Consider the following 25,390-nt stretch of genomic DNA (forward strand, 5'->3'; position numbering starts at 1 on the left):
AAAAACAGTTTCCACAGTATATATTGCATCATCACCACAAACTGCAGAAGCTGTTCACCAGGGGGTTGCAGACCAAGCAGGGGTGTATGACAGAAAATTAAAACTGGATTATTCCACTGAAATTTCTGGGGTCATGAAGAGAAGAAAAAAATGTAACTGGACAGCCGAGAATTTAGTTGGACACTTGGATTAAGACTATTACTATCTAAAAAAAAATTATGGAGTGGTGATGGGTGGCCAAACCCCTCTAACATCTCATTCATAAACATGTATGTGCTCTCAGAACTATATTCCTTTTTTTCCCCTTGACTTGAAACACTGGTAATAATTGTATTTGAAAAACTTCAAGACAAAATTATTAAGTAAACATTTCTAATGATATTATGTTCCTCTGTATGATATAAGCCACAACAATTAAGGAGACCAAAAGTTATTTTCTGTCTTGACAGGCGTCAGAAACGTCTGCATCCTGGAAAATCCTTGTATCGAGCGTTGTTGGATTCAGTCATGTTAAGTGATGAGAATGTCAAATTCCATATTATTCATGAGGAGAATAAGGTGAGATCCCACCTAGCAGAAGAGTGTGTGTACAGAAAGAGCAGCGAATATTATCAACAAGTCTGATAGTATTTGAGGGTTTTGAGATTCTTCAGTGACAGATATTTCAGATATGCGAAGTATCAGCCTAAAGATGTCGTTAGTGGTCAGTATTTATTGGCAGCTTGAGACTGTGCAAGAACAGGTATTCTAAGGAACTAAAAAAAAATCTTTAGCAAATTTATGAATAGAACTCTTTGTATCTATTTTTAAAAAAAATTCAGAGTTTTCTCCACTATTCCAAAATAATAAATTCTTTTTCTATAATGTAATAAAAAGACCTATGTTCCAGCACCTCCTAACCATGTCTTTTGCATTCCTGTATTTGCTCAAAGGCAGTTTTTTGGGGAAAAGAAGTCGTCTTTGCATTTAAGACGACAGCCAGGAAGAGGTTTTTTTACCAGCTTAGCAGCTAGCACATTCAGTTAGACAACAGGCAACCTAACCCATCCTCAGATGATGAGAGTTTGGAACTACAGCTCTCTTCCATGCTCATAAGCATCACACTATGTAGATACTCTGCAAAAAAGTATTTTCTGCCTCTCTGGTTAATCCTGACCTTTGCAGTCAGCACAGAAAAGGGAGCCTATGCTTTGTCTAGATTTTAAGGTAGGTAAAAGACTGAAGGCTCTGTAGCTTCCTAGACTATTCAGGGGTTTATACAAAGCATAGTGTATTTCCTAGGAAGCAGAATCTGGAGCTCCAAATTAATTTTTTCTCTCTTGACTACTCTACCTCTGGTATTATGGCTCTTTCATTCTTCTATGTCTTTGAAGAGAGCAGGGCTGATTGGCTTTCATGTAGAGGGAAAAGATACCGGGCCAAAATTCTGCAGCCAATTTTGTGTCTCATGGAAGGAGAGATTAAGAAAGGAAAAAACAAAAAAAAAAAATCAGACTTGTGCTTTAGGGATCCTCTACAGAAGAGAAATGAGTCGTGTTGTATGAGCTAGAACAGGGTGACTTCCCAGTTCCCTGAACTTTAAAATAGCAAGTTACAGTGGGTAAGGCAGTGTTACACATTTTCTTTAGGTGTCTTTCTGACACAGTTCATCAGTGTCAGCACCACTGTGGATACTAGTGAACACAGAGCACTGACATTTTTGCAAAAAGCCCACATCTCAATAGTGTCCCACTCTTACATTGACAGCACAGTAATGAAATTGTCTAAACTTTGGGATTGGTGTATACTACCCCTGTTTTCCATGCTGCTTTTGGGGAAAGCTGCAAAGTGCTAGACATGAGAGGCCTGAAGGTAAGGAGTCCATTTAAAAAGAGTTGCTTCTTCAAAGGGGAGTAGAGTTAGCTGGTGCAAGTTCATATGGGTGATGATTGTAGCTGACCAATGCTAAAGAATATCAAATCAGAAAGCAGGCATTTTTTTTCCAGACAGTAAGTGTTTGGTGATGTTGAGTTGAAAAGTTGGTTGCTATTTTTTATCGCGGCCTGTTCATCTGTTTGCTCCCAGGTTCTTCTACAAGTAGAAATTTGTGAAATAGAAGGCAATATTTTCAGGCTTAAAATTGATGAGGCAACTCCTCTCAGAGCAAGATACAAAGTTCCTGATGTTCTTACAAAGGAACCTACCACCCAGAGGTAAGTGATGGGAAGATGATTTAACACCTTAGTAACTTGTGCAGCTTCATTTGCAAGAATGTTTTCCCTTTTCCCTCATTTGTGCTCCACTAGTTTTCTCTACAACACAGAGTTGTTAACAGGAAGAGAAAATAACAACGCATGTGGCTAATTTACTTTCAAAAATTCATGTTAAATACTAGGAGAAAGTTTTGTCATATACATAAGAAACTTGAGGCTATTTGACCCAATCAGAGAATACCCTGCTTGTTATGATACATCATTTTTACCTAAGGCATTAATTACTTGTTAATGTGAAAGGAATGCAAACTCTGGGTAGTTTTCATAGCAGTTCTGCAGCTACCTGTTGCACTGTGCAGTGAACCCTGCACACAGCATGTATTTCTGATGTTCTTTGCCTCAGTGTTAGCCTTGAGGTTTTTATAATGTATGTGGATACTCTCAGCCCATCTTTTGTTTCAAATCATTGTTTAGTTACAGTGGATTTCATGTGCTGCTTGTTCATATAAAGCTGTTCATTTCCCAGACTCTTCATATCCCAGAAGGAGGCAGGTATTTTGGTGCTGTCAAGTGTTAGCGAGGACTACAAACTTCAAGTCACAGCAAATCCCTTCCAGGTTGAGCTACAGTCCAAGGGTGAGACTGTTCTGAGCATGAATTCCAATGGGTTGTTGTATTTTGAGCACCTACAACCACTTCCCTGTGATAGGTACAGTATCTGTCTATTGCATCATAGTATGTACTGATTATGCTGGAGCTGAAGATAAAGAATTCTGTGGAATTGCAATTTCTGTGTTAGAAGCTCTTATGCATTGAAATCTGTCTTCTCTTTTACTTCATACCAGTGAGTACAATGGTGAAGTTTTACCGAAGAAGTTCTAGATCAGTTAACTGCAGACTTTTAATCCCTTGCAGCAGCCATGTGCAAAATGCTAACCTCATTTAATGGCCAAACAATTTAGTGCAAAACACTGAAGTATCCTGGTACCCCTTGTCTTTCTTGGGAATGAGTGATAGTAGTATAATGAGGTTATTAGTTTCATCTCCTTTTATGACTAAACTTACTCTTTAGGTAAGTTTTACTTGCCATATAAGCTCTTAACAATGTGCCATGTAGCTGCAAGATTTTACAGGTCAATCCCACTAAGTGCTGAAAGGGTGAGAAACCACAGTGCAGGAGATGTCATGACTAGAAAAAGAGCATAGCAAACGTCTCTCCTAGAAAACATTATTTCAGAAATTGTAATTAACAGTCAGCCCTTAACAGAAAATGACAAAGAAGTGAGGATCTTCTGGGCAGGTAAAACGCTGATGCAAATGGAAATAAATGTGGAAGGCCAGGGAGCCGACCTAACTCAAATAGTGAGTGGAGTTTATTTTGACACATTGAATATTAAAATTATTTGCCATTTAGAGCTCTCAGCTATGGCATCAGTTTTCAGAACAGTCAAGCGAGCACCAAAACTCTTACATAATGTGTAAGGCAATGCATAATGTTTTATGAGTTTTCTGTTTGAAATCCTTCCTTGCATTAACAATAAACTGATCATTTCTGTGTATTCATTTTCGCTAGAAAACCTACAGGAGAAAATGAGAAGGCAGCAAGTGATTCCTGCAAGGTAACCCATGCTTACTGCAAATTCAGCATGAATATTTTGTAGAAAAGAGAATTAGAATCACATGTTTTTTTCTTCTGGTACAATGTTTACAAGCATAGTCTAACCACTTTCCAGTGAAAATCAGAAAGGAGCTGCTATTTTGTATTGAGATATTTTGCAAATTTATAGCTGAACAAAGGTTTATGTGTTTTACGAGGGTTGTAGAAGGCATGTCAGACACATCTAGCTCAAAAATGTTTTTTCTGTGGCCTTTTTATGAAGAATTTCTTTCTCTTTTGGTCTCTTGCTTGATTTGGAGTAGACATGTAAAAGGGAGTTTTGTGGTGATATTTAGTCATTTTCAAATTCCCTGCTCATTGCAAGGAGCATTTAAAAAAAGCAAGACCTGTTTTATAACAGTCCAAAAATGTGCCTCCACATACATTCATGCTTAACACAGAAGTGAGAGTCTCTCTGAAAAAAGACTGGGCCCTGGCAGCACATAAAGGCACATACCAGTTTTCTCAGGAGGATGAGTTATGCCCATGATACAATTTTAGCCTTCTGTAGAGCAGATGGCTGCTTACTCCACCCTCCTGTTACAAATTGCTGGAGCTATGTTGCCTTGAGCATACTTGTGTCTGAACTCTGAGTCCTGCCAGGGAGCATGCTTGCTTTCGGGGAGTCACACAGCTGCAAGAGGCCATGCCTGCTTATTCTGGGACAAATGTAGAAAATAAAACTGGGAAAGAAGCTGCAAAAAGTGGAAATTTTAGGACAATGAATGACAGGGCACAAGGCTCAAAGTGTGAAGGAAGCTAAAAGTATCAGTTACACAGGACTCCAGAGAGTCTGGAGAGCTTTTGTGTTGTCTGACCCTTACTGTGTAGGGGACTGGGTCCGTTTCTGTTTCTATAGGTTTTCCTGTTTGTTCCATCCATGCAGTCTTTACATTTCATAATCATGTTCAACATCCAGAAGAAAGACATATTTTACAGTGAGAACAATCGTTGACTGGAACAGTCTCACCAGGGATGTGGTAGAGTCCCCATCAATGGAGGTTTTCTAGATGCAGTTGGGCAGGGTGCTAGATAATCTCATCTAGGCTCCCTTTCCCATGAAAGGTTGGATCAGATGATCTTCTGAGGTCCCTTCTAACCTGGGCTATTCTGTCATTCTGTGATTTTATCCAAGACCTCAGGTATTACTTTTGTGCTGTAGCAGAGTGCATGTGTGCTCCACTAGCACATCTGTTCTTCAGTGTGAATTGCTGAAGCAGGATCTGAATTGTGTTTTGGATTTACTTATATTAACCATATTTAGCAAAAAAGCAGTTAACAATATACAAAGCTCATGTGAATAAACATATTTTTCTTAGAAACAGATGGTGTGAGCCATTGCATTTTCTAGGTTTAGTTATTTCTGTTTATGCAGGGGAAACAGGAGGATCTAGGTCTCTGGCAAGAGAAATTTGGCAGTTTCTTAGATGTCAAAGCTCATGGTAAGTCTGTCTGTTCTGAAAACAGCTTTACTGCTTTGTATATACCTGTGTTCATATTTCTGTCTGCATTCTGTTTAGCTGCTTAATGTTTATCAGTGTCTCACTCGTGCCTTCTTTTAACCTATCAGATATGAGTAATGGGTAACAAATTTGACAAAAGTACTGGAAATATTCGTTAGATTTCTGTTCAGGAGGGAACACGTTAAATGCAACACATCACATCAGCTCACAGTGCCGTTTCTGATGCAGCATAGCCCTATCTGCATTGGTTGACTGGTATATAATGTATTATTTCCTTTTTATTTTCTTTTTTTTCTGTTTGAGTATCATCACATAACATTGATTTCACTTGTAGTTTATTCTCACGACATATAAGAAATCATATCTAAGCAGTAATAATTGTCGCAGAGAAACTTTTTAAGTAGAGGACTTACAAAAGGAAATACTGAGCAGTCTTAAGGGATAAGAAGGAGATTCTAGAACCATATAGGTCAGTAGCTCAAATGCAATTTAAATTATTAATTATCAGATTTTATGATCGTGTGCTGTCTGTCCAGTTATATTCTACATTAATTGAGTTGGTTAGTTTTGTCCATTACCACTATCGTGCAGACTTATATAGCAACCAGCACTACCTAGCAGCTGCAGTAGAGCGAGAGAGGTCTGGAAGTGCTTCCTCTGGGTGACAGCAGCTTCTTCAGTTCACAGTCAAGACACAGAGGGGCAGGAAGCTTGTTGTTTACGGTGTATCTGATGTATTAGGTCGGCGTCATGTTTTCCTGTTTCTCTGTGTTAGAGGAAGAAGTCCGTATGGTCAGGTTCTGATCCTGAGGCTGCTGCTTGTCAGTCTGCGGGATCTCTGGTCACCTGCCAAAAGTTGCTCTGGATTCAGTGATGTGACAAAATGATACCACTGGCAGGGGCTCTTCATGCTGCTTCCCTGGCTGAGGCTGAAGAGCAGTACAAAACAGGCAACTGACACTGAAGTCCACTGTGCTGCAAAGCTTGCCTTGTAGGTACTGGGATAGAAACAGGAGATAATTTTAAGCAGTTTCACTACAGAATAAGGAAGATACCCGCTATTACATGTATTGTTTTTTTTCTATTTAAGTGATTCATTTCATCTTCATAAGCAGATCAAAATCAGAATAAGTACCATAAAATCTGTTTAAAACATTACCTCTGTAGCATAGAGGTAATAATGGAAGTGAAGCTGAAAGCAAGAATGAAAGAGCTGATTATTAAAACCTGCTTTTTAATATTTTTCTTTCAGTTAGATTGCTCTGCTCTGTTGCTTTCAGCTAAGCCTGAGAATGGAACTCTGTAGTCTTCTCTTTTAATGTTATTCCCTCAGGTCCTAGTTCGGTAGGCACGGACTTCTCTCTACACGGATTTGACCATGTTTATGGAATACCACAACACACAGAAGCACTTCTTCTCAAAAACACCAGGTAAAGGTGGTAGATTGCTAGTGAAAACAGTATCATTTTTTGTAGACGAGAGCTATAACATTGTCTTTAATAATTTAACGCAGACAACAGCTCGAGATATGTGTATTCTATAGTGTATATTTTAGTGTAACGGTACAGCAAACACAGCCCCTGTCCACATGGAGTAAATTGTTCTGCTTTCCCTTTCCACTCTGCAATTTCATGAATGACCCCTTTCTCTTCTCACGCAATTTTCCATGCAGTTTTTTCGTGAATTGCAGGACTGGTCATGTTTAAGCAGAACTCTTAGAAGAGCAACTCCATGGAAGGACAGGAGAGTTCAGAATTTATATTTTAGGACTTAGAGCAAATGAACAGTAGTCTGACTGGCAGCAAAAATGTTTAATTAAGATAGCTAGGACCAAAGCAAAGGAGTAGCAATCTAGGCTGTCCAAATTTCAGCTTTGGTTGCTAAACAAAAGACCATAATACAGAGTGTGTTCATTGGGCTTAGAGGAATGGCAATACAGCTAAAATTGGCCTAGTGTGGGATGCTTACGTATAACAGACACATCTGTTTGTTTGTCCTAGTGATGGTGATGCCTACCGGCTTTATAATCTGGATATCTTCGGCCACAAGATACATGACAAAATAGGCATTTACGGTTCGGTGCCCCTTCTCTTAGCACATAAGCCTAACAGAACTGCAGGGATTTTCTGGCTGAACTCTTCAGAAACGCTGGTGGATATTAGTACAAAGGCAGTAGCTGAGGTGAGCTGCTCACTTTCCTCAGAATTTAATAAAGAAAACACACCAGGGCAAGTCCAACACGAACATAACAACATTGTTGGAGATTTATCTTTTGCTCCCTAATGAAAATTGTCAGTCTCTTCCTCCTGTCCTCCCTATTGCTAAATTTATTGCATCAAACCACTAAAAAGAACAAGGAGATGACTCCTTTCAAGAGTCAAGTTAAAGAACTTGTGTCTTAACAAGTCTGCAGAGAAGGCAGAGAGGAAATATGTAATATTGGAGCAGAAAAAATCTACACAAGTGGATGTAGAGGCAGAAAAAAGGGTGGACAGATATCTTGACAATCTCTTGGGTTTGAGAAATTTTTCTGAGTTTTTAAATTCTTGGAATTGCCACACATTTCTGCTTAGTAGTCTTATTCTTCTGTGGATTGTAACTGACCTTCAAGAAACATAGAAAGTTCAGGAGATGAACTCCCTCAACTCTTGAAACACAAACATACAAATACTGTTACAATTGAAACAGTGAGAAAAAAAATCTTGCTTCATTACATGGTTAACATTATTAATTTTCTTTATTATTTATGATGCAGTTACAGATACTACTCAAAACTCCTGCAGAAAATGCATAGTCTATAATTACAGAAAAGCTTTAATTACTTTGCCCCTCATTATCCGTTTTTCCTCATTAACTATTACTCCATCTTGTATAACCAGCATGCAAGGTAAAGGATTTGTGAAGGATATATAAGAGACATTCAGTGTATATTCCTAATACTTGCCAGGTACCAGGTGTGTGTTACTGATTTTTGTGGGTTTCCATCGTTGCTCCTTGACTGAACAAAAGTTTGATAGAGATGTACTCACTTTTACCTTGGTTTCCTTCAAAGCCCATGTCATCCGGATCTGCAGCAGAGGCTGCTAAGCAGAGAGTGGTGCCTCTGACTGATGTGCGCTGGATGTCAGAAAGTGGGATCATTGATGTTTTCCTGCTGATGGGACCCACTGCATTTGATATCTTCAAGCAGTTTGCACAACTGACAGGTACTAACTCACATAATGGGAGTCAGTATGGCACATTTACCTGGGAGATTCTCAGAGTAACATGCTGTACCCAGGCATGGGTTAATATTTACCTAGCCCACTGTGTGCAGGAGGCCACTTGTTCCCAAACTGCAGTTGGTAGAGCAAAGGCTGGTACTTTGTGAAGACAGGCCTCCATCCTTGTTTTCGTGGCATTTGCAGCTGGTCACATTTGGCCCTAGTTGAGAAGCCAGCATAGTTACTGCTGTCTGAATCTGCTGCCTTGGATGAAGTGTGGAGACACAGGGGGCTAGAACTGCCAGTCACTGTCAAGGCAGGCCACCTTATAATGAGAAAAGACTGAAGTCACAGAGTAACATATCCTGGAATGTAGAGAAAGAATATTGGTAACTGTCCAGTGGTTCCATTAGGGAAGGGAGAAGAGACAACATGCAGATAGGGGAAAGGAAGGACACAAGGGGCTCAGAAAGAGACGAAAAAATTGAAGGCAAGAGGATGAACATGTTACAAAAGCAAAATTCTTTACGTACTAAATAGAATTAAAAGTACAGAAACATCCCTGATAGTTCTTTGGTGTATTAGCAATGATTGTTTGCTGCACAGATGTTATGGAGAGAACGTGGTTCAGCTGAACAGGAATAGGAAAGTAGCCAGGTTGCAAGAGGATCTCTCCCAGCAGAAGTGCACACTCAGGAAGGTTTCCCAGCTCCCTTTGGCCATATACATATATACGTACATGTTTTCTAATTTTAAAAATTCCTAACAATTGCAATTCCATGGTTCTTCTTGTACGGCAGCACCTGTGGGCCTGTTTACAGTACTCAGGTTCAAGCAGTCACAGGAATTGCATTCTACTGATTAAAATCTATTTGTTTGCATTAATGACAGTTAAGCTAATCTAGACTATATTTACATTAGAAAAAAAAAATTACACTGGTTACTGAAATAACACTTCATCATTATGGAACAGCGAGTTCCTTCTCAGTCTTGTATTATTATTACAGCCCTCTGCTCTTTCTGGCTGTTGAGCTGGTTGTAATGTTTGTTATTTCAAGAGTTCAGTCACTTCAGTATGAAGAATGTGCTTTAGGCTCAACTCAGGCTAGCATTTCCTAGTTCCAAACAGATACATATTAATCATGTTAACTTTTCTAGAGTCTCTAGATAAAATCCTGAAGGGCATTAACAGTGCTGCCTTGATTTAATTTATATACTCTCCCTAGGCACTCAAGCCCTGCCCCCCCTTTTTTCTCTGGGCTACCATCAGTGCCGGTGGAATTATGAGGATGAGCAAGACGTCAAGGCAGTAGACGCTGGCTTTGATGAACATGACATTCCTTATGATGTGATATGGCTGGACATAGAGCACACAGATGGCAAAAGGTATTTTACTTGGGACAAAAAGAAATTCCAGAACCCCAGAAAGATGCAAGAACATCTCAGGAAGAAAAAACGCAAGGTAAATAATATAGCAGGAAGATATAAAATACTTCTTCGTAGTTTGAAGCTACCCAATCTAGCTTTAACGAAGGTATTTCAGATACCGGAAGCAGTTTAACTACAGTAGAGTAAATCAGACTGTGTTGCAGTCTGGTGATGCTTCCAGTATGCAAGCTATGTTGTTTAATACAGCTTCTCTTGCCATTTTATTATTTCATAGTCCGTTTTGTACCCTGACCACCAGGCTAAGTTTGACCCCTGTGAAGCTCCACCTTACAGAAGCAGCCCAGTGCTGTCCTTGATGGGCACAGTAGAAAATTTTCCTACTTAACTTGAGCTTTCACCATCGGTAGTTACTATCCTTGCTTCAGCTGTTCTTTGTATTGACACTACTTTTTAATTTGTGCTTTCTGTTGATAGGATTACTTACCATAAACGAAATTGGTTTTTTTTTCTTCTGGTGAAGTCCTGGTATGATATGCAGCCTGTTAGCTTAGTTAGTCTTTGTTTCTGCTTTTACAGCTAAAATATTTTCCTTGGAATTATGGAGGTATTAAAATGTAGACAGTTAATGCCTAACAGTTGTGGAATGGCTTAATGCCTAACCTTTGCTAAAAGTCAATGAACAGAGGACTGTTGAAATAGCATTCAAGTTTTATAATCTCTTAGTTGGAACTATAGTACTTTCACTTAACAGCAAGGCAGTTAATGGCAGCAGAAAGTAACTGCAAAATACATTATTATTTTTTTTAATTAGAAATTTCTTTTGCTGTTGTATGCTATATAAATTAAGATATGTTTAAGTGTCTTAAGGCAAATGATTTTAAGCAGGGACATGAACATGGAGGTCAGGTGTTTTCCCATTCACAGAATACAGCAGTGAATTAAACATGGTGGTTTTAGGGGTGAGGGTACTTGCTTTTGTCTGAAACAATGGGGTTTGGCCCTTATTTCAGAGGGGTAAGCATGAGTTCCTGCCCTCCTTGTAAATTCAGCTATTATACATAAGTCTAGCACAGTATATACAAGAACTGGTAACTGCTTTGTTAAATTATTGACACAGCTGCCTTCTTTACCTGAAGTGAAATCATTATTTGCCCTTTATCAAAAGTGAACTCTACTGTTTTATTCAGTACAGTTGTTGCTAATGATGCATTTTATTTTCTTATCCTGGCAGCTTGTCGTCATTGTAGATCCCCACATTAAGATTGATCCCACGTATACCCTGTATTCACAGGCAAAAGACAAAGGATATTTTGTGAAAGACAGAAATGGGCAAGATTTTGAGGGCATCTGTTGGCCAGGTAAAAAGCTTCTCTGTCTCTACATTTCAAGCTATTTATTTTAAAAATTTTGGAAAAGTTTAATTGGGATTCTTACATTCCTCGCATTTTTGGTGAATATTCACAATTTCATGTACTTTGTGGTTTCTTTGTCATGTTCCAATTGCTTCAGCTGTACAACTTCCTCTGTTACATCTGTTGGATCTGTAGATAGTCCAAGTGTCTCAAACTAAAAAAGTTGGATTTGTTGGTCAGAACAGCTATCCCTCTTCCCAAATTGTTTTGGGTAACAGAAATGCAGGCTGGTCTGTTGCAGTGAGCACAGCTTATGTGGGCTGGATGAATTAAGTGAACCCTGATTTGACACGTTATTTTTCATGAGGAGATCTTACTGCAGGGAGGCAAAGGAGCTTGTCCCCCTTCTTTACAGACAGAAAACCCACAATTCTGGCAAAGAAATGAAAATGGGAAAAATCAAGGACATATTACAACTTCTAGTAGCATGACAGGATTTAGTTATTCAGCTTTTCAGTGACACTTTCCTGTTTGAGCTCAAAATGCCAGGGATGCTGTCTCTCCCTGGCGTTCTGTTCACATCTGAACATGCTTCAAACTGCTAGCAGTCATTTTTAAGTGGTGCTGAGCTTTAGACCATCAGCATCTACATGTGTTGGCCTGCAGAACGTGGCAAGAGGTGTACTGAGTTCCAAGTCAGCCTGGAATTTGCTCTTGAGCTTTTGTCTCAGAAACAATAGCAACTACATTATTGCTGCCCATTGTGGAAAGCATCCTAGCTTTTGGCCACTGTATTTAGGTGCAAAGACAAAGCAAGTCTGCTCTTAAAATCAGGTAAATAATTGGGATCTCCCATATCCACAGGTTCCTCTTGTTACCTGGATTTCACCAATCCTGAAGTGCGAAAATGGTATGCAGATCAGTTTACCTTCAAAACATACAAGGTGTGTATTTATTTGCTCTGATCTGCATATTCCAGAAAGCCTGAAAATGGTGAAAAGAGAGAAGATAAACTATGGGTTAAGCAAGTTGGTGGCTTTTGTAGCTGTATTATGATAATGTAGAGGAAAGTATCTTGATAAGCTGAAGTACCACAGAAGGATTTTCTCCATGAGCTTATCTACACTAAGAAAGTTGGAATGCATATGCCACTAGTGAACCTGCTCATTTAGTTGCAGCAGTAGGATGGACAAACTGCAGGCGTTTTAGCAGCCTCTAATCTAACACTGCTGCTGCAATTCCAGCTTTTACTACCATGGTAGCACACAAGGAGTGATGTGAGAATGTTCTCTCATAGCTCATGGTAATTTCACCCTGACCTTCCTCCCAGCACTCCTGCCTAGTGCTGAAGGTGTGTGGGTAAACACTGCTGGACATCTCGAGTTCTACCACATCCCGCCCCGAAGTTCTGCTTTGCAGTAGGGTTGTTGAAACTACTCCTGTAGCAGACATGCATAGTAGACATTTCCCATGCTGCTTTTCCTCTCCAGTCTTTCTCTTCTGGCCTTCTCTGATCTTTTTCCTCATGGCTATTTGCTACTTCTCTTTTCCCTGCCTCTTTTCCCTCACCAGCAGGCAGGAATAGTAAGTACCTAGTAAGTATTATAAGAATTGCAAAAATCAAGTGGGCTGATAGGCCACCACCCTGACCAGAAGGGCCACCAGGAGAGATGAGATGAATGACTGGCAGCTTTCAAATGACCACAGGAGTATAATTAACATGTCTTGCTTTGCTGCTGCTGCTGTTTCAACTCATACCCCAGACTGTTTGACACCCACTAGAGGTAACCACACCAAGTCACAGCAATGGCTGTGTTATGTCCTAATTGCTACCCTGTATCGTAGGGATCCACTAATATCCTGTTTGTGTGGAACGACATGAATGAGCCTTCAGTCTTCAAAGGGGCAGAACTAACAATGCAGAAAGATGCTGTGCACTACAACAACTGGGAGCATCGGGAAGTACACAACCTCTACGGATTCTACCAGGTAGAATATCTGGAGACACAAACCACAACAAAATGTGGTAATTTACACAGTAGTTCGTATTGTGTAACCTCCATCAAGGTCCATCAACTCTGCTGTGCTGGATGTTGCCATGTTTGAAATAAACTCTGTGACTGATCACAAGAAAATGTTGACAACATCCATGCCTTTCTACCATAACAGCGTAAATGACATTGGCTGTAACTACACAATATTAATATTTTTTTTCAAGTGTATTATAATAAGAAAGTGTTACTTCAATAATAGTTATTATTTGTGGGTACAGATTTCTTGATTTTCCTGCCTTGGAAGGGCTAAAAAGGTGGTGTGGCGAATATCCTAATTATAGAGTTTATCTTCCTGACTTTTATGTTCGTGATTTTCAGCAAATGGCAACTGCAGAAGGACTCATAAGACGTTCTTCAGGAAAAGAGAGACCATTTGTCCTCACACGGTCTTTCTTTGCAGGATCACAGAAGTATGGTAAGTAAGGACGAGCTGGATGCCTTCCATGCTGTTTTGTTCTATTAAGTTCACTGTGTAGTAGTAATATCTGGAGAGGACAGAAACTATCTTAGAAATACTGACACAGTGAGCTTATAAGAGTGCAAGTGATTAAATCAAGAGAAGTTGGTAAAGTGTGTACAAGTTAAAGGCAGAATAACAACCTGTGTCCTGTGACAAACCACTGCCTGCTCTTGTTGCATATTTCAGGAGTGTGTGTGTATAAAGAAAAAAAAGTTGCAATGAACAGCAGTTCACCGGTATTTCATGACCATTCTTGTCTTCTTTCCTTAACTGCAAGCATAAACTGAAGCATATGCCCAACTTCCCTGTGTAATGCTGAAACTGGGTATTTCCAGGGGCAGTGTGGACTGGAGACAACACAGCAGAGTGGAGTTACTTGAAAATATCCATTCCAATGCTTCTCACCATCAGCATGGCAGGGATTTCTTTCTGTGGAGGTAAGGTGTTCGGCTGGTTGCTTACAATCACTATCGGTGGTGCCACCAAGCTTGTATTCCAAGCTAAACAGTTCAGTGCATTTCTAGGCAGTTTTACAGATTAGTCTGGCTTCAGAAGCCAGTAACTTGACTCTCACCATCATACCTCCACTAATTTTTATCTCGTGTTTGCATCCCATCTGGAGGAGCAGTCCTCAGGTGGTGGTCTGTACCATCACTGTGACAATCCTCTGTCACTGAGGAAGGCATTCACCTAGCCTCCAAAAGCTCACTTGAGATTTTTATTAAAGGATAACATACTACACCAGTTTTCCACTCTCATTTGGACAAGCAGCCGTCCAACAGCAGAACTGCAAGCACATTGTGAAATGCATGGATTTATACACTTAGAATGTTTGTTAGAGAAGAACTGCACATTTTTCAGAATAATTTCCAAAAATGTGTATTTTTATTTGTCTGCGCAATATCTAGCTGATGTGGGAGGGTTTATTGGAGATCCAGAACCAGAATTACTTGTTCGCTGGTATCAGGCTGGAGCCTACCAGCCCTTCTTCAGAGGTCATTCTAACATGGAGAGCAAACGGCGAGAACCGTGGCTCTTTGGGGAGAAGAACACCCAGATCATCAGGGAAGCCATTAGAGAGCGCTACGTCCTGCTGCCATACTTATACACACTGTTCTATCGGGCTCACACAGCGGCTGAACCAGTTATGAGGTAAGAACATGTCAGGAGGTTTAGTGATTATCTTCAGGAAATTACTTGGAGGAGGGAAGTTAAATTTCCATCTTCTTTTTGTGATTACTTATTTAAATTTTAAAGACAAAAGACACAAAAATTACTAAATTCTGTTGTCGTGCGTTCTGCAAGCTTTGGTAGGGTTCACAGAGGAAGACTACATTTTTTGTGTTTTTTTCCAAATGACATCAGGACCACACTAATTCAGTAAACACTGCACAGACTTTAAACATGTTTTTAAAGTATTGTGGGCTCCAAACTTCTTGTCATGATAAAGAACATTATGTAGTATTCCGACTCACACTTAAAACAGCGCTTGATGGTCTCTGAACCTGCTGATCTAAAAACCTAAAGGTCATTTTGCCCCTCTTGAAAATATTTGTTATGGCTGAATTGATACTGTTATAAAAGCTTATTTCCTATTGATAATCTGATCATTTATCTCTGCAGTATTTCTTACAATTTTTCTTTTAGTAAATAATCTAGTAATCTAGAACAGAAGTGAAATTAGAAAATAAACTTCTGTTCTGCTGCTCTCTAACCTCTAATAAAAAAGTGACTCAGTGGAACTGAATGCAACAATCCTTTCAGCAAGAAATGAATGTCACTGATCTGCCGGGTATTGCTGTGTCTTTGAGGTTGTCTTTTTGCACTACATTTATCTTTACTTACTATTATCCAAATACAATACATCTCCTGAGTTTTAAAAACATTAAGGTCTTGTTGACTAGAGTTGAGTGGTTTGAGTTTCAAAGACGATTTGCATTACATAGTGTGAGCATCTGTTGCATAGGTATATGGGTATTACACAGGCATAGATGTCCCTGTTGTATGCACTGACATAGAGAGCGGGTTTCTGTCTTTCTTAAAATGAAGTTTATGTTGACACATGCACTGCCCACAATAGCAAATAAAACTTTGAGTATGCTACATTTGCTGCAGTAGGTACAGAATTAGAGGAAGCATGATATTTTTTTCACTGAAACAAGCGGAGTGGAAAACGTGTCTCATTAGCAAGCACACAAACAGCAGGGCTGCAGTGAACAAGTGGATGCCTGTGAGTACGCAGATGAGCCAGGCTTTTTGTGTAAGAAAACCCAGAGCCTGCTTCTGAATGAGCTGTTATTGTCATGATCTCTCAGATTTTAAATACACAACTCCTGTTCTGTAACCAGCTGGTGATTGCGCTACCCTTTTTTGAGAAAGACTGAAAATTAACTTCTGGTGCAGGTTTCTCAGTCACGACCAGGAGGAGATGCTATGAAAGCTGTAGTGGGCTGCTGAGAACAGGAAGGACTGTGCTGCAGGGACTAGCTCATCAGGTGTCAGCGCTGCTGGTAGGCTATGACAGACAGGCTCATCCACCTCTCCTTTGCTAGAAGGAAGGTATATGTGGTGCAGGTTTGTAAGGAAGAAGGCAGGAGGGAAGAAGGTGATGCTGCAGGAGGCCAAACCATAGGTGTATTGGAGTGTCTTAACCCATGTTTTACTGGGAACTCTCATCAGTGACTCAAAAGGGGTACTTTAAGGCACAGAAGAGGACCTTGCTCTATCTTCAGTTCTTTATAGCTGTACCCTGTAAAGAGAGAGAGAAAATGGAGCCTGAAAATGCCAGAAAGCTTTGAGCAGGCTAGTGGGAGTGGAGAAACTAACTGGATCTCTATCTTTCTTTCTACAGGCCTCTCTGGGTAGAGTTTCCAGGGAAAACAGAAACTTTTGGTGTGGAAAATGAGTACATGCTGGGTAAGCAGGTGTCTTCTCATTCTCTGGAGTTTGAGTTAAAATATTTTTGAGGTGATAGTGTCAGATAACAAAAACAAAACATGAATTCTGCCTAAGACTTAAAAATTATATTGTAACTGAATATAGAACTTGAGACCTCTTTAAGGGACTCATTTTTGACAGCACTTTGAAAACAGGGGTCATATGAGATGGAAGAACTTGAGTTCAGTCTCACTAGTCACTTTGAAAAAACATGGTCGGTTTTGACCTGAAATGTGGAAGTTCAATGTAGCAGCTAAGACCGCAGTTTGCTTCAGAAATGATAGTAGCAAACAACTACCATCCAAAGCCGATCATTTTTTACTCCAGTATGGCTGGCTGCTGAAGTCAGTTTTCTCAGAAGTTAAGCTGAAGAGATGAGTGTGTTTGTGTAAAGCACATTCAGCCTATATGGAAAGAGAGAATGGGAGGGGGGTGTTGCATTTCAGTATTACCGTTTTTTACCTCTGGGCTCAAGATTGCCTAATAATGACTTTCAAAGGAAGGGACATTCTCTTCTCACACAGAAGTCTGACCAAGGTAGGCAAGATGCAGCAGCAAAGCTAAGTGTGGCAAAGAGCATTTCAGAGGAGGAGAGGAATAAAATTCAAATGAAGGGAAAAAAAGCAAGTGATGCACGATACAATTGTTCACCATCCACTGACTGATGCCCAGCCAGTCCCTGAGCAGCAGTCAGCAGGCCCAAGCCAACTCCCTCCAGTTTATATACTCAGCATGATGCTCTATGGTATGGAATATCCCTTTGGCTGGTTCAGGTCAGCTGTCCTGGCTGTGTCCCCTCCCAATTTCTTGTGCCCCTCCAGCCCTTTCGCTGGCAGGGCCTGAGAAACTGAAAGGTCCTTGACTTGGTATAACCATCACCTACCACCAACAGAAAACATCAGTGTGCTATCAACTTTATTCTCACTACCAAATCCAAAACACAGCACTGCACCAGCTACTAAGAAGAAAATTAACTATCCCAGCTGAAACCAGGACAGTTAGAAAAATGTGTTCTTTTGTTCAACCAAAGAGAAAACCAAGTCATCTCTTAGACTACGAGGGGCCAGAAGTGCCTCCAGGCTGGTGGGTGTGCAGCAAAGCACAGCTGCATCCCAGTACCGTAACAGAACAAGACCCAAGCAGCCATCAGCTCCCTACACACGCCTTTTTTTCCAGTAGAAAGTGAACCTAAGCATATGGTGTGCCTAAGCGAGCCCCTAAAATGGCTATGGGAGGCTGACAACCCCACAGCACACAGCTTCTGCTCCGGTGAGATGTGGCCTTGAGCACCACAGCTGTGTTTATGTTTTTCTCCAGGAAATGCTTTGTTGGTGCATCCAGTCACAGAGCAAGAAGCCAAGGCCGTGAGTGTTCTGCTTCCAGGGTCAGAGGAGGTGAGGATGAATATGAAGCTGCTCAGCTGTTCAGTCCAAAGAAGTGTTGTATACAGCAATCTTCCAGTTCCTCATCTCATAACTGCAGAGTACTGCCGCTGTGCCAGTGGCCGGCTGGCCATTCCATCTTGATACCTCACATGCTTGGCTCACAGGAAATTTACTTTTGCGCTTTTCCAAGAGTTGCTGCACAAACCTCAGGTCTCCTATAATTTAAATCTCCCCTCAAGACTTGCTGCTTCTCATGGAACATGAAGAATCAGCTTCACTAAATTGTCAGTTCCCTTTTTTTCACGTATTTCTCGTTGGGTTAGACTTTTATGTGGAAGGAAAGTGATCTTTGAAGAAAGGTCATAAGGAAATCAGTGGGAAGCTGTGGGGAGGGAAAATTATAACAAGGAAATACAAGCCTCAGTAGCCTGGGATGTGTGTAGCAAAGGCTTTGACATGTAGAGAGATCAGTTCCTCTCTGAAGTAAAGCTCTCTATCCACAGGATGGCACTGTGGTCCACTCCTACAGAGTGGCTGAAACAGCTGAGAGGTGGGAGAAAGGAAAGAATTTGGGGGGAAAATAGTTCCTAATGGAGAGCCTGAGACTCTAGAAAGGCCTAAGAGGAAAGAAAGCAGCAGAGAGGAGTGTATGAGGCTGTGCGGAGCCTTGTGACTCTGCTAATGCACGGAAGGACATTTAGAATTCTTCTCAATATAAGGAGAAAACCAGACTAGGCTCTCCAAACAAAAACGTTTTTTATCAATATCTCTGTGGGAATTGACTGCTTGGCACACTTAAAGCAGTTAAACCTGCTGGCAGGTGTGGTATATGGGAAGTTTCAGATGTAGCTCTTTTTTTGTGACCTGTTATTAGCAACTTTGTTATTAATTTTCACTTTAATGTGAATACGCTTAATCTAGAAATGCTGAGTTCCAGAATAAAAAAAGAGAAAGGATGGTATTTCTTTGTTTTGCACTTCCAGATGCTTCAAGACATAAAAGATGTTGTGCAAACTGTAGAAAAGATCAGCTTATTTTGTGCTTCAGGAATGAGGATTTATTCCTTCCATCCAGAAAGTAATTTGATTTGAAAATTAAATTATATTTCTTGCACATCAAATAGGTCACTAAGAATAGTGACAGCAAGGTTAAGCAGAAGCGTAACTGCATCTGCAGAGGCAACAGATCTTGCTGTATGTATCACACTCATTCTTTTTTTGTTTTTTATAGATTTGGTATGATTTCAGGAAATTTAAACGAATGGAAGATTCAGGCACTCTGAAGATCCCGGTAACACTGGAGAATGTATGGTTTTGTTTTAAAATACTACTTCCACTGAGCAAATAAACCCAAATAGACTTCTGTTTTGTCAACATTTGAAATCAGAAAAGTGACATTTTAATCTCCTTGTAGGAATGTAATCTAAAAGAGCTTTTGTAGAGAAGAAAAGTCTCCTTTGTAGTTAGATGGAACACTAATGTGTCCTGGTGGCAGAGAAAAGTGAGATGATGTAAGCATGACTTCTATAAGCAAAGATACTTTGCTTGTACTCATACTGGAAGATTACTACTATTCCCATTGTTACTTGAATAGTTTTCTTTATGTACTCCTGGTAAAAGTTCATTTCTGAACTTTGTTGAGAGCAAGCTTCAGTTATCCCTGTTCCAAGTTAAAATTACATGATCAGAGTCTATGAAACCTTTCTACCCTGGCTTTGTTTTTTTGCAGATTCCTGTATTCCAGCGGGGGGGCACTGTGATACCTCTGAAGACCAGGGCTGCAAAATCCACTGAATGGATGATAGATATTTCTTATGAACTCCATGTGGCCCTGGACACAGAGGTACTCTGAGATGACGTTCCCTTTACAAAGTTGTCTTTTACTCCATATGACCTTTTTATGTCCTTGCTGCCTGTTTGATCAGCACAATGGTATCTGATCTCTATGCCCAGTGGCTCTCCTCCACTTCTCCTAGTTGGGAGGGGGGGGGGGGGGGGGGGGGGGGGGCGGCGCTCCCATCTCCCTTCCACTGTTCCCTCAAAGTAAGACTATCCAAGTATAGCAGAGGCAGAACATTTTTCTGACCTTTCTCATCCCTCCTCTAGTCTCTTGGAGGAAGGAGCAGAGAACGAGTAGGCCACAAACTTCTTGGACACAGAGGGAGAACTTCCCACAACTGTCTTTTCTAATAAATGAGATGACATCTGGCACCTATGTCAATTTAGAAAACCAGGACGTTCAAGCCTTCACGCACTCTCAGAGCTGGACTCCCTGAGCCTTCCAGGGATACAAGTCACTAAAGAAAAATAAAGACACACCCTCACTATGAAGCATTACATACAGTGAGACATTTTTAGTTTCATTGCCAGCATTAGAAGCTGCTGTTGATTTGTACTCCATCCGGTGTGTTTCACAGGCCTGTGCAATAGGTGAGCTCTACCTAGATGATGGACATTCATTTCAATATCTCCACAAGAAGCAGTTCCTGTATCAGAAATTCACTTTCCAGAAGAACATTCTCTCTTCCAGGTAACAGCCATTATGGACAAAAGCCACCAACACACTGTCATTGTAAATGCCTTTTCTAATTCATGAGGCCTTCTTACAAACATAGATGTATTAGTCTTGCTGGAAGCTCAGTGAAGTCCCAGACCATGCAGAATCTGTCATTAAAACAGCAGAGGTAAACGATGTTCTGCAGAAGTCTAAGGGCAGAAACACATGAAATACTGCCTTGACTTATACATGTCTAGAGATTCTACAGATTTACTCAAATACAAAGGAAGTAATCAGAAAGAGTAAATCCTACCAGAGAGACAAAGATAAACTGGGAGATTTGCAGATAGGCAACACCTGGAGTGTTTGTATTTTCTAAGATATATTTTCCAAGATATTCTTCACTGAGAGGGTGGTTGGTCACTGGAAGAGGCTCCTCAGGGAACTGGTCAAGGCACCAGGCCTGTCAAAGTTCAAGGAGCATCTGGACAATGCTCTTAGGTCATATGATTTGGTTTTAGGTAGTCCTGCAAGGAGCAGAGAGTTGGACTCTATTCTTACGGGTCCCTTCCAGCTTGAGATATTCTGTGATTCTATGTGCGAACCACAAATAGACACCATTACATGTGGTCTCCAAAAGTAATCAACAAGTGCACCATAAATACTAGAATGGTAAAATATATAAGAAAAGCACTTGAAAGGAAGCATGAGAGGACACAGCCTGCAAAGGCTGAGTGAAACAACCTAAAAGCAAAAAATATCCATAGCTGCTTGTAAGGAAAGAAATGCTAAATATGCCACTATGACACTTCTACTATTGAAGTGTGTTGCCCATGAGGCTGTGCAGTGCATAAATCACGATTTTACAGGTATTTCTTTATTCCTTTAGGGTTCAAAAATATGCAGGAAGTGGTCTTGAAACTGTAAAATTTAGCACAGAGTAAAACTGTAGACTAGCTTGGATAATGTAGGTAAAAGTATGCTTTAAATCTCTTTATCTGGGATATGCAATCTTGAAAAGCTTAAATCTTCAGACTGTAATAGAAAAATGTTGCTAAATTGCTAGCAAACCTAGAAGTTGAAAAAAGTAATTTTGAGATGAATGATATAACATTCTATTTGAAAAGGAAAATTTCAGTTTGGTTTGAGGTTTTTTTAGAGCTTTTGAATAAAAATTAAATTAGTTACAAAATGAAAGGCAATTGTGTCTCAGATCGAAATATCTTACTTGAAAAATGTTAAAAACAACTTTATGTTTATACTTAAGAGTTTTAGCCACTATTTTGCAAAAATACAGAACTTTTCTGGTTGTCAATGCCATGATTTTTGCCACAAAATACCTTCTCAAACTTTTTTTCTTCTAACTTTTTGAAATCTGCTACGCAGTGAAAAATTAGTTGCCAATGGGGGAAAGTTTTACTTCTTTCAGGAGAAAGGCAGACAAAAGGAAACCAGTATAGGGAACTTAAAGGGTGAGACTGAAGTAATACTTTCTCTGCGTGATGCTGAACTGCTGATGAGCAGAAAGTAACATATATGAAATCATTTTCTTTTTTCAGCCGCACGGAAGAAAGCGGGAAGTACCACACTACATGTGTGGTTGAACGGGTGATAGTTCTGGGATTTGGACAGCAGCCCACTTTTGTGACAGCCTGTTCCAAGGGTAACAAAATGACTTCTATTTTACTACAAAATTTTTAAATACTGTTGCTCTGCTGCCATTCACTAGAGGTAACAAAGTGACAGCTCTATAAAGGAAGTGTTACTGTATAAGGGAGCATCTTTGTTTACTTTTCTTTGCTACTTTTTTTGATATCAAGGACAGAATTTAGTGAAAGGAACCAGCGGTTACTCACCACTAATATTACATGCAGAACTGAAGAACGCTTGCTTTGTAAGGCAATAGATACATCAGTAAAAGTGGTTCAGAATTAACAAATTCAAGTAACTTTATCCTGCACAGAATATGGCCCAAGATAGTGTTTCAAATGAAGGACCATTTGCTCAGATCTGTAGGCCTGCCTAGTCTAGAACAGGAAACTTGCAGACAAAACCAGAATTATTTTTCTATTTTCTTGCTCATTCAAAAGTGTCTGGAGTTCCTGACTATGTGGCGATCTGTAGAAGCTGTGAGGGATCCCATATGAATAAGCAGTAGCATCTACAGAAAGGGCTTATAATTTCTGGCTGCTTTCCAAGCACACCCCTTTGCTCTGGGAATCGTGTGGACATGGACTTTCTGCCTCCACCTGTCCATCTTGAGGACTTCTAGGGTGCTTGGAGGAAAACCTGTGCTGAAACAAGGGTTATGTTTTTTCAGAAAAACCCTCAAATAGTTCCATAATTTGATGTACCGTGGTTTTGAGAGGTCAGAAAAAAAGAAATAGTTTTTCCAGTTCTGCTGTGTTCATATGTGTATACCGGGCAGATTTGACTACTGTTTCTTTTTTCATCAATCCTTTCCACCAGTGGCAGGGACAATGAGAGTTAAAAACTGGAGGAAGTCATGTGTGACTGTTTCAGAAGGGTTCTTCTTAAATCATATAGTAAACTCTCTTGTCTTGTTCAGATGGTAAAGGAAAAGAAGTGGTTTTCACATACAATATGAAGACCTCTGCACTGACGTTGGAAAATTTAGCCCTGAGTGTTGATGCTGACTGGCAGATCTACATCAACTGAAAGGAGACTCACCTTCTTCAGAGAAGTCATTGAGAGGCTGAGGGGAAATAAGGTGGGAGGACTTAAATATTCACTTGAATCCAATGGAACCGAGGAACCTATTTCCCACCCACACCCCCAAACTAACATTTCCTACAATTTTTTCTTTTGAAGCAGTAATTTAAATTTGGATACAGCAGGAGTAATAGTGCTAGGATTGTATCTTTGGGGGAAAAAAGCTAAATACTGTCTGCTCCAGGCTAGCTTCAGTTAGGTGTTAGGATTTAATTCTGCCTTCACTTGCAACAAAAATCATAGACTGTGCTCATTGTCATGGGGTTTAATGTAAGTATTTGGAAGTCCCACTACTCAGAGACTGGAGTACTTGAGGAGAGCAGATTTGGGCCAGTTTGACGAGCAGCATCGGTACATAGCCAGACACAGAGGTTATCATCAGAGTTCTGCCTGCGAGCTGCCTTGTGAAAACAGGAGCCACCCAGTGTGATTACAGACATTTCCCCTTTCCAGCCCTTGTGACAACGCAGAATTAGGCACTCTGTACAGGAAAGTAAACAACAGGCTAGCCAAACAGTTCAGTCATTGAAGGTATGGTTTGAGTAGGTTGGGCCAGTTAGTTGTGCAATAGTAAAAGACAGTATTCTCTCCAATAGCCAGCTTTGAAACTGCTATTTGGATTTTGAAAGGGCACAGGTCTATGTAAGTGCAATACTGGCATAGAGTAGCAGCTAGACTCATGCGGAAACATTTTCCATGTTATTGCTCCCCTCTCTCTGCAAGTACTACATAAGAAAAAAAGTCTTTTGTTAGGAAAGAGTTGGCATTTTTGGATGATGGAATGCCATTGGTTAAAGGCAGCCCAGTGAAGCAACTCTGCTTAGGGAGAGCTCTGCTTCTCCACATCTTCCAGTTCTTGCCAAGGTTTGGCTTCCTTTACACATATTTTAGTAATTTCTTGGTTAATTTTTAGTGTCTGGCTGAGATTTGAGCTTGGTATTTATGAAGAAAATTTTTGGTTTTAATGGGATTAATTCTGCGTTTAGCCATCCCACTTCATGCTTATTCCCTCATTCTCTTACAACTCGGTCTAGTATTCCCTTGCCTCCTTCTCCTGTCATCTCTGCAAACAAAGCTGGTATGTCCTGATGCTTTCTTCCCTTTCAAAAATAGGAGACATCCTGAGTCCCACATCCCCTACATCCTACCTATTCCCACAGCCTTTTCCATATCAGGCATGTCTTTTCACAGGCTACCAGTGCTCCACTGCTCAAGTTGTTTGCCCTTTCCATTTGTACACTTGTCAACTATATTATTTTAAAAACAGTTCTGCTTTGAGTCAAACTTGGACATGCCATCAACTGGGTTTTGTGGATATAAAAGGGCAAAATTTACTTAATAAGAAAGTTTTTTTTTTTTTCTAAAAATACCAGTAAATTAATTCTTAGGAAACAGAGAAGGATAGTCACCATTTTTGCCAATTAAAGGCAACATAACAGTCCATTTGTACGTTGTTCCCTACTCTTACAAAGTCCTCCCTGTGCTCAGTCAGTCATTCCCACCTGCTGCTGTTTGTCCTCTGCAGGGCAGATGTCTGGGAACAGCAAATGCAAGAGCAATCTGTGACTACTCCGCTCTTGACTACCAAGGGCAGTTTGTTCCCCACCAGACCTTTAGGTTCCTTCTTTTTTATTCTGCAGAGCTGTTTGTCAGCCCCTTCTAGCAGACAGTGTGAGCCTCCACTCCAGGAACTGGCAGCCTAAATACTGCTGTGCTTAATGCAGATGCTTAATCCAGGTAGAACAGTAGCAAATAGATCTTTTACATCTGTGTGAAGAGAGACAGACCCTATTTTTCTATCCGCTTCTAAGCTTTAATTGACAATTGCTTCTTATATTTAAGCATAGCAGTGCTTCTGACAGAATACAATTGTCTGGAGCGTTTTAGTGAAATGTTTTAACTGGTATTTCTGAAGTCGGAAAGTAAGTGAAATAAAATAACAATGAAGCAAGTTACACGCCTTATTCTTTCCAACCTTATTTCTACTGTTGAGAATCACTACCAAGCATTCTTCCAAGAGTATCTGGTTAAAGCAGATGACTAGCTTTTACACTCCCGCCCTCAGTGTG

At 40.2% G+C, this 25,390-nt stretch overlaps 1 protein-coding gene across 1 annotated transcript in view; it reads left to right on the top strand.

Annotated features, from left to right (window-relative positions):
* Positions 1-25,272, top strand: part of GANC (glucosidase alpha, neutral C) — a 27,472-nt gene extending 2,200 nt beyond the window's left edge. Inside the window, exons 3-24 of the mRNA XM_055717218.1 lie at positions 450-558; positions 2,065-2,192; positions 2,719-2,901; positions 3,766-3,811; positions 5,225-5,291; positions 6,646-6,742; positions 7,313-7,493; positions 8,365-8,518; positions 9,742-9,977; positions 11,136-11,262; positions 12,121-12,200; positions 13,102-13,245; positions 13,629-13,725; positions 14,106-14,207; positions 14,679-14,922; positions 16,622-16,686; positions 18,025-18,101; positions 19,323-19,397; positions 19,821-19,934; positions 20,509-20,621; positions 22,148-22,251; positions 23,158-25,272. Coding sequence (XP_055573193.1) covers positions 450-558; positions 2,065-2,192; positions 2,719-2,901; positions 3,766-3,811; positions 5,225-5,291; positions 6,646-6,742; positions 7,313-7,493; positions 8,365-8,518; positions 9,742-9,977; positions 11,136-11,262; positions 12,121-12,200; positions 13,102-13,245; positions 13,629-13,725; positions 14,106-14,207; positions 14,679-14,922; positions 16,622-16,686; positions 18,025-18,101; positions 19,323-19,397; positions 19,821-19,934; positions 20,509-20,621; positions 22,148-22,251; positions 23,158-23,267 — 2,653 coding nt within the window. The 3' untranslated portion in view covers positions 23,268-25,272. The remainder of the gene's footprint in view (positions 1-449; positions 559-2,064; positions 2,193-2,718; positions 2,902-3,765; positions 3,812-5,224; positions 5,292-6,645; positions 6,743-7,312; positions 7,494-8,364; positions 8,519-9,741; positions 9,978-11,135; positions 11,263-12,120; positions 12,201-13,101; positions 13,246-13,628; positions 13,726-14,105; positions 14,208-14,678; positions 14,923-16,621; positions 16,687-18,024; positions 18,102-19,322; positions 19,398-19,820; positions 19,935-20,508; positions 20,622-22,147; positions 22,252-23,157) is intronic.
* Positions 25,273-25,390: the final 118 nt, after the last annotated feature.

The sequence above is a fragment of the Falco cherrug genome, chromosome 7, assembly GCF_023634085.1.
Source record: "Falco cherrug isolate bFalChe1 chromosome 7, bFalChe1.pri, whole genome shotgun sequence".
Classification (NCBI taxonomy): Eukaryota; Metazoa; Chordata; class Aves; order Falconiformes; family Falconidae; genus Falco; species Falco cherrug.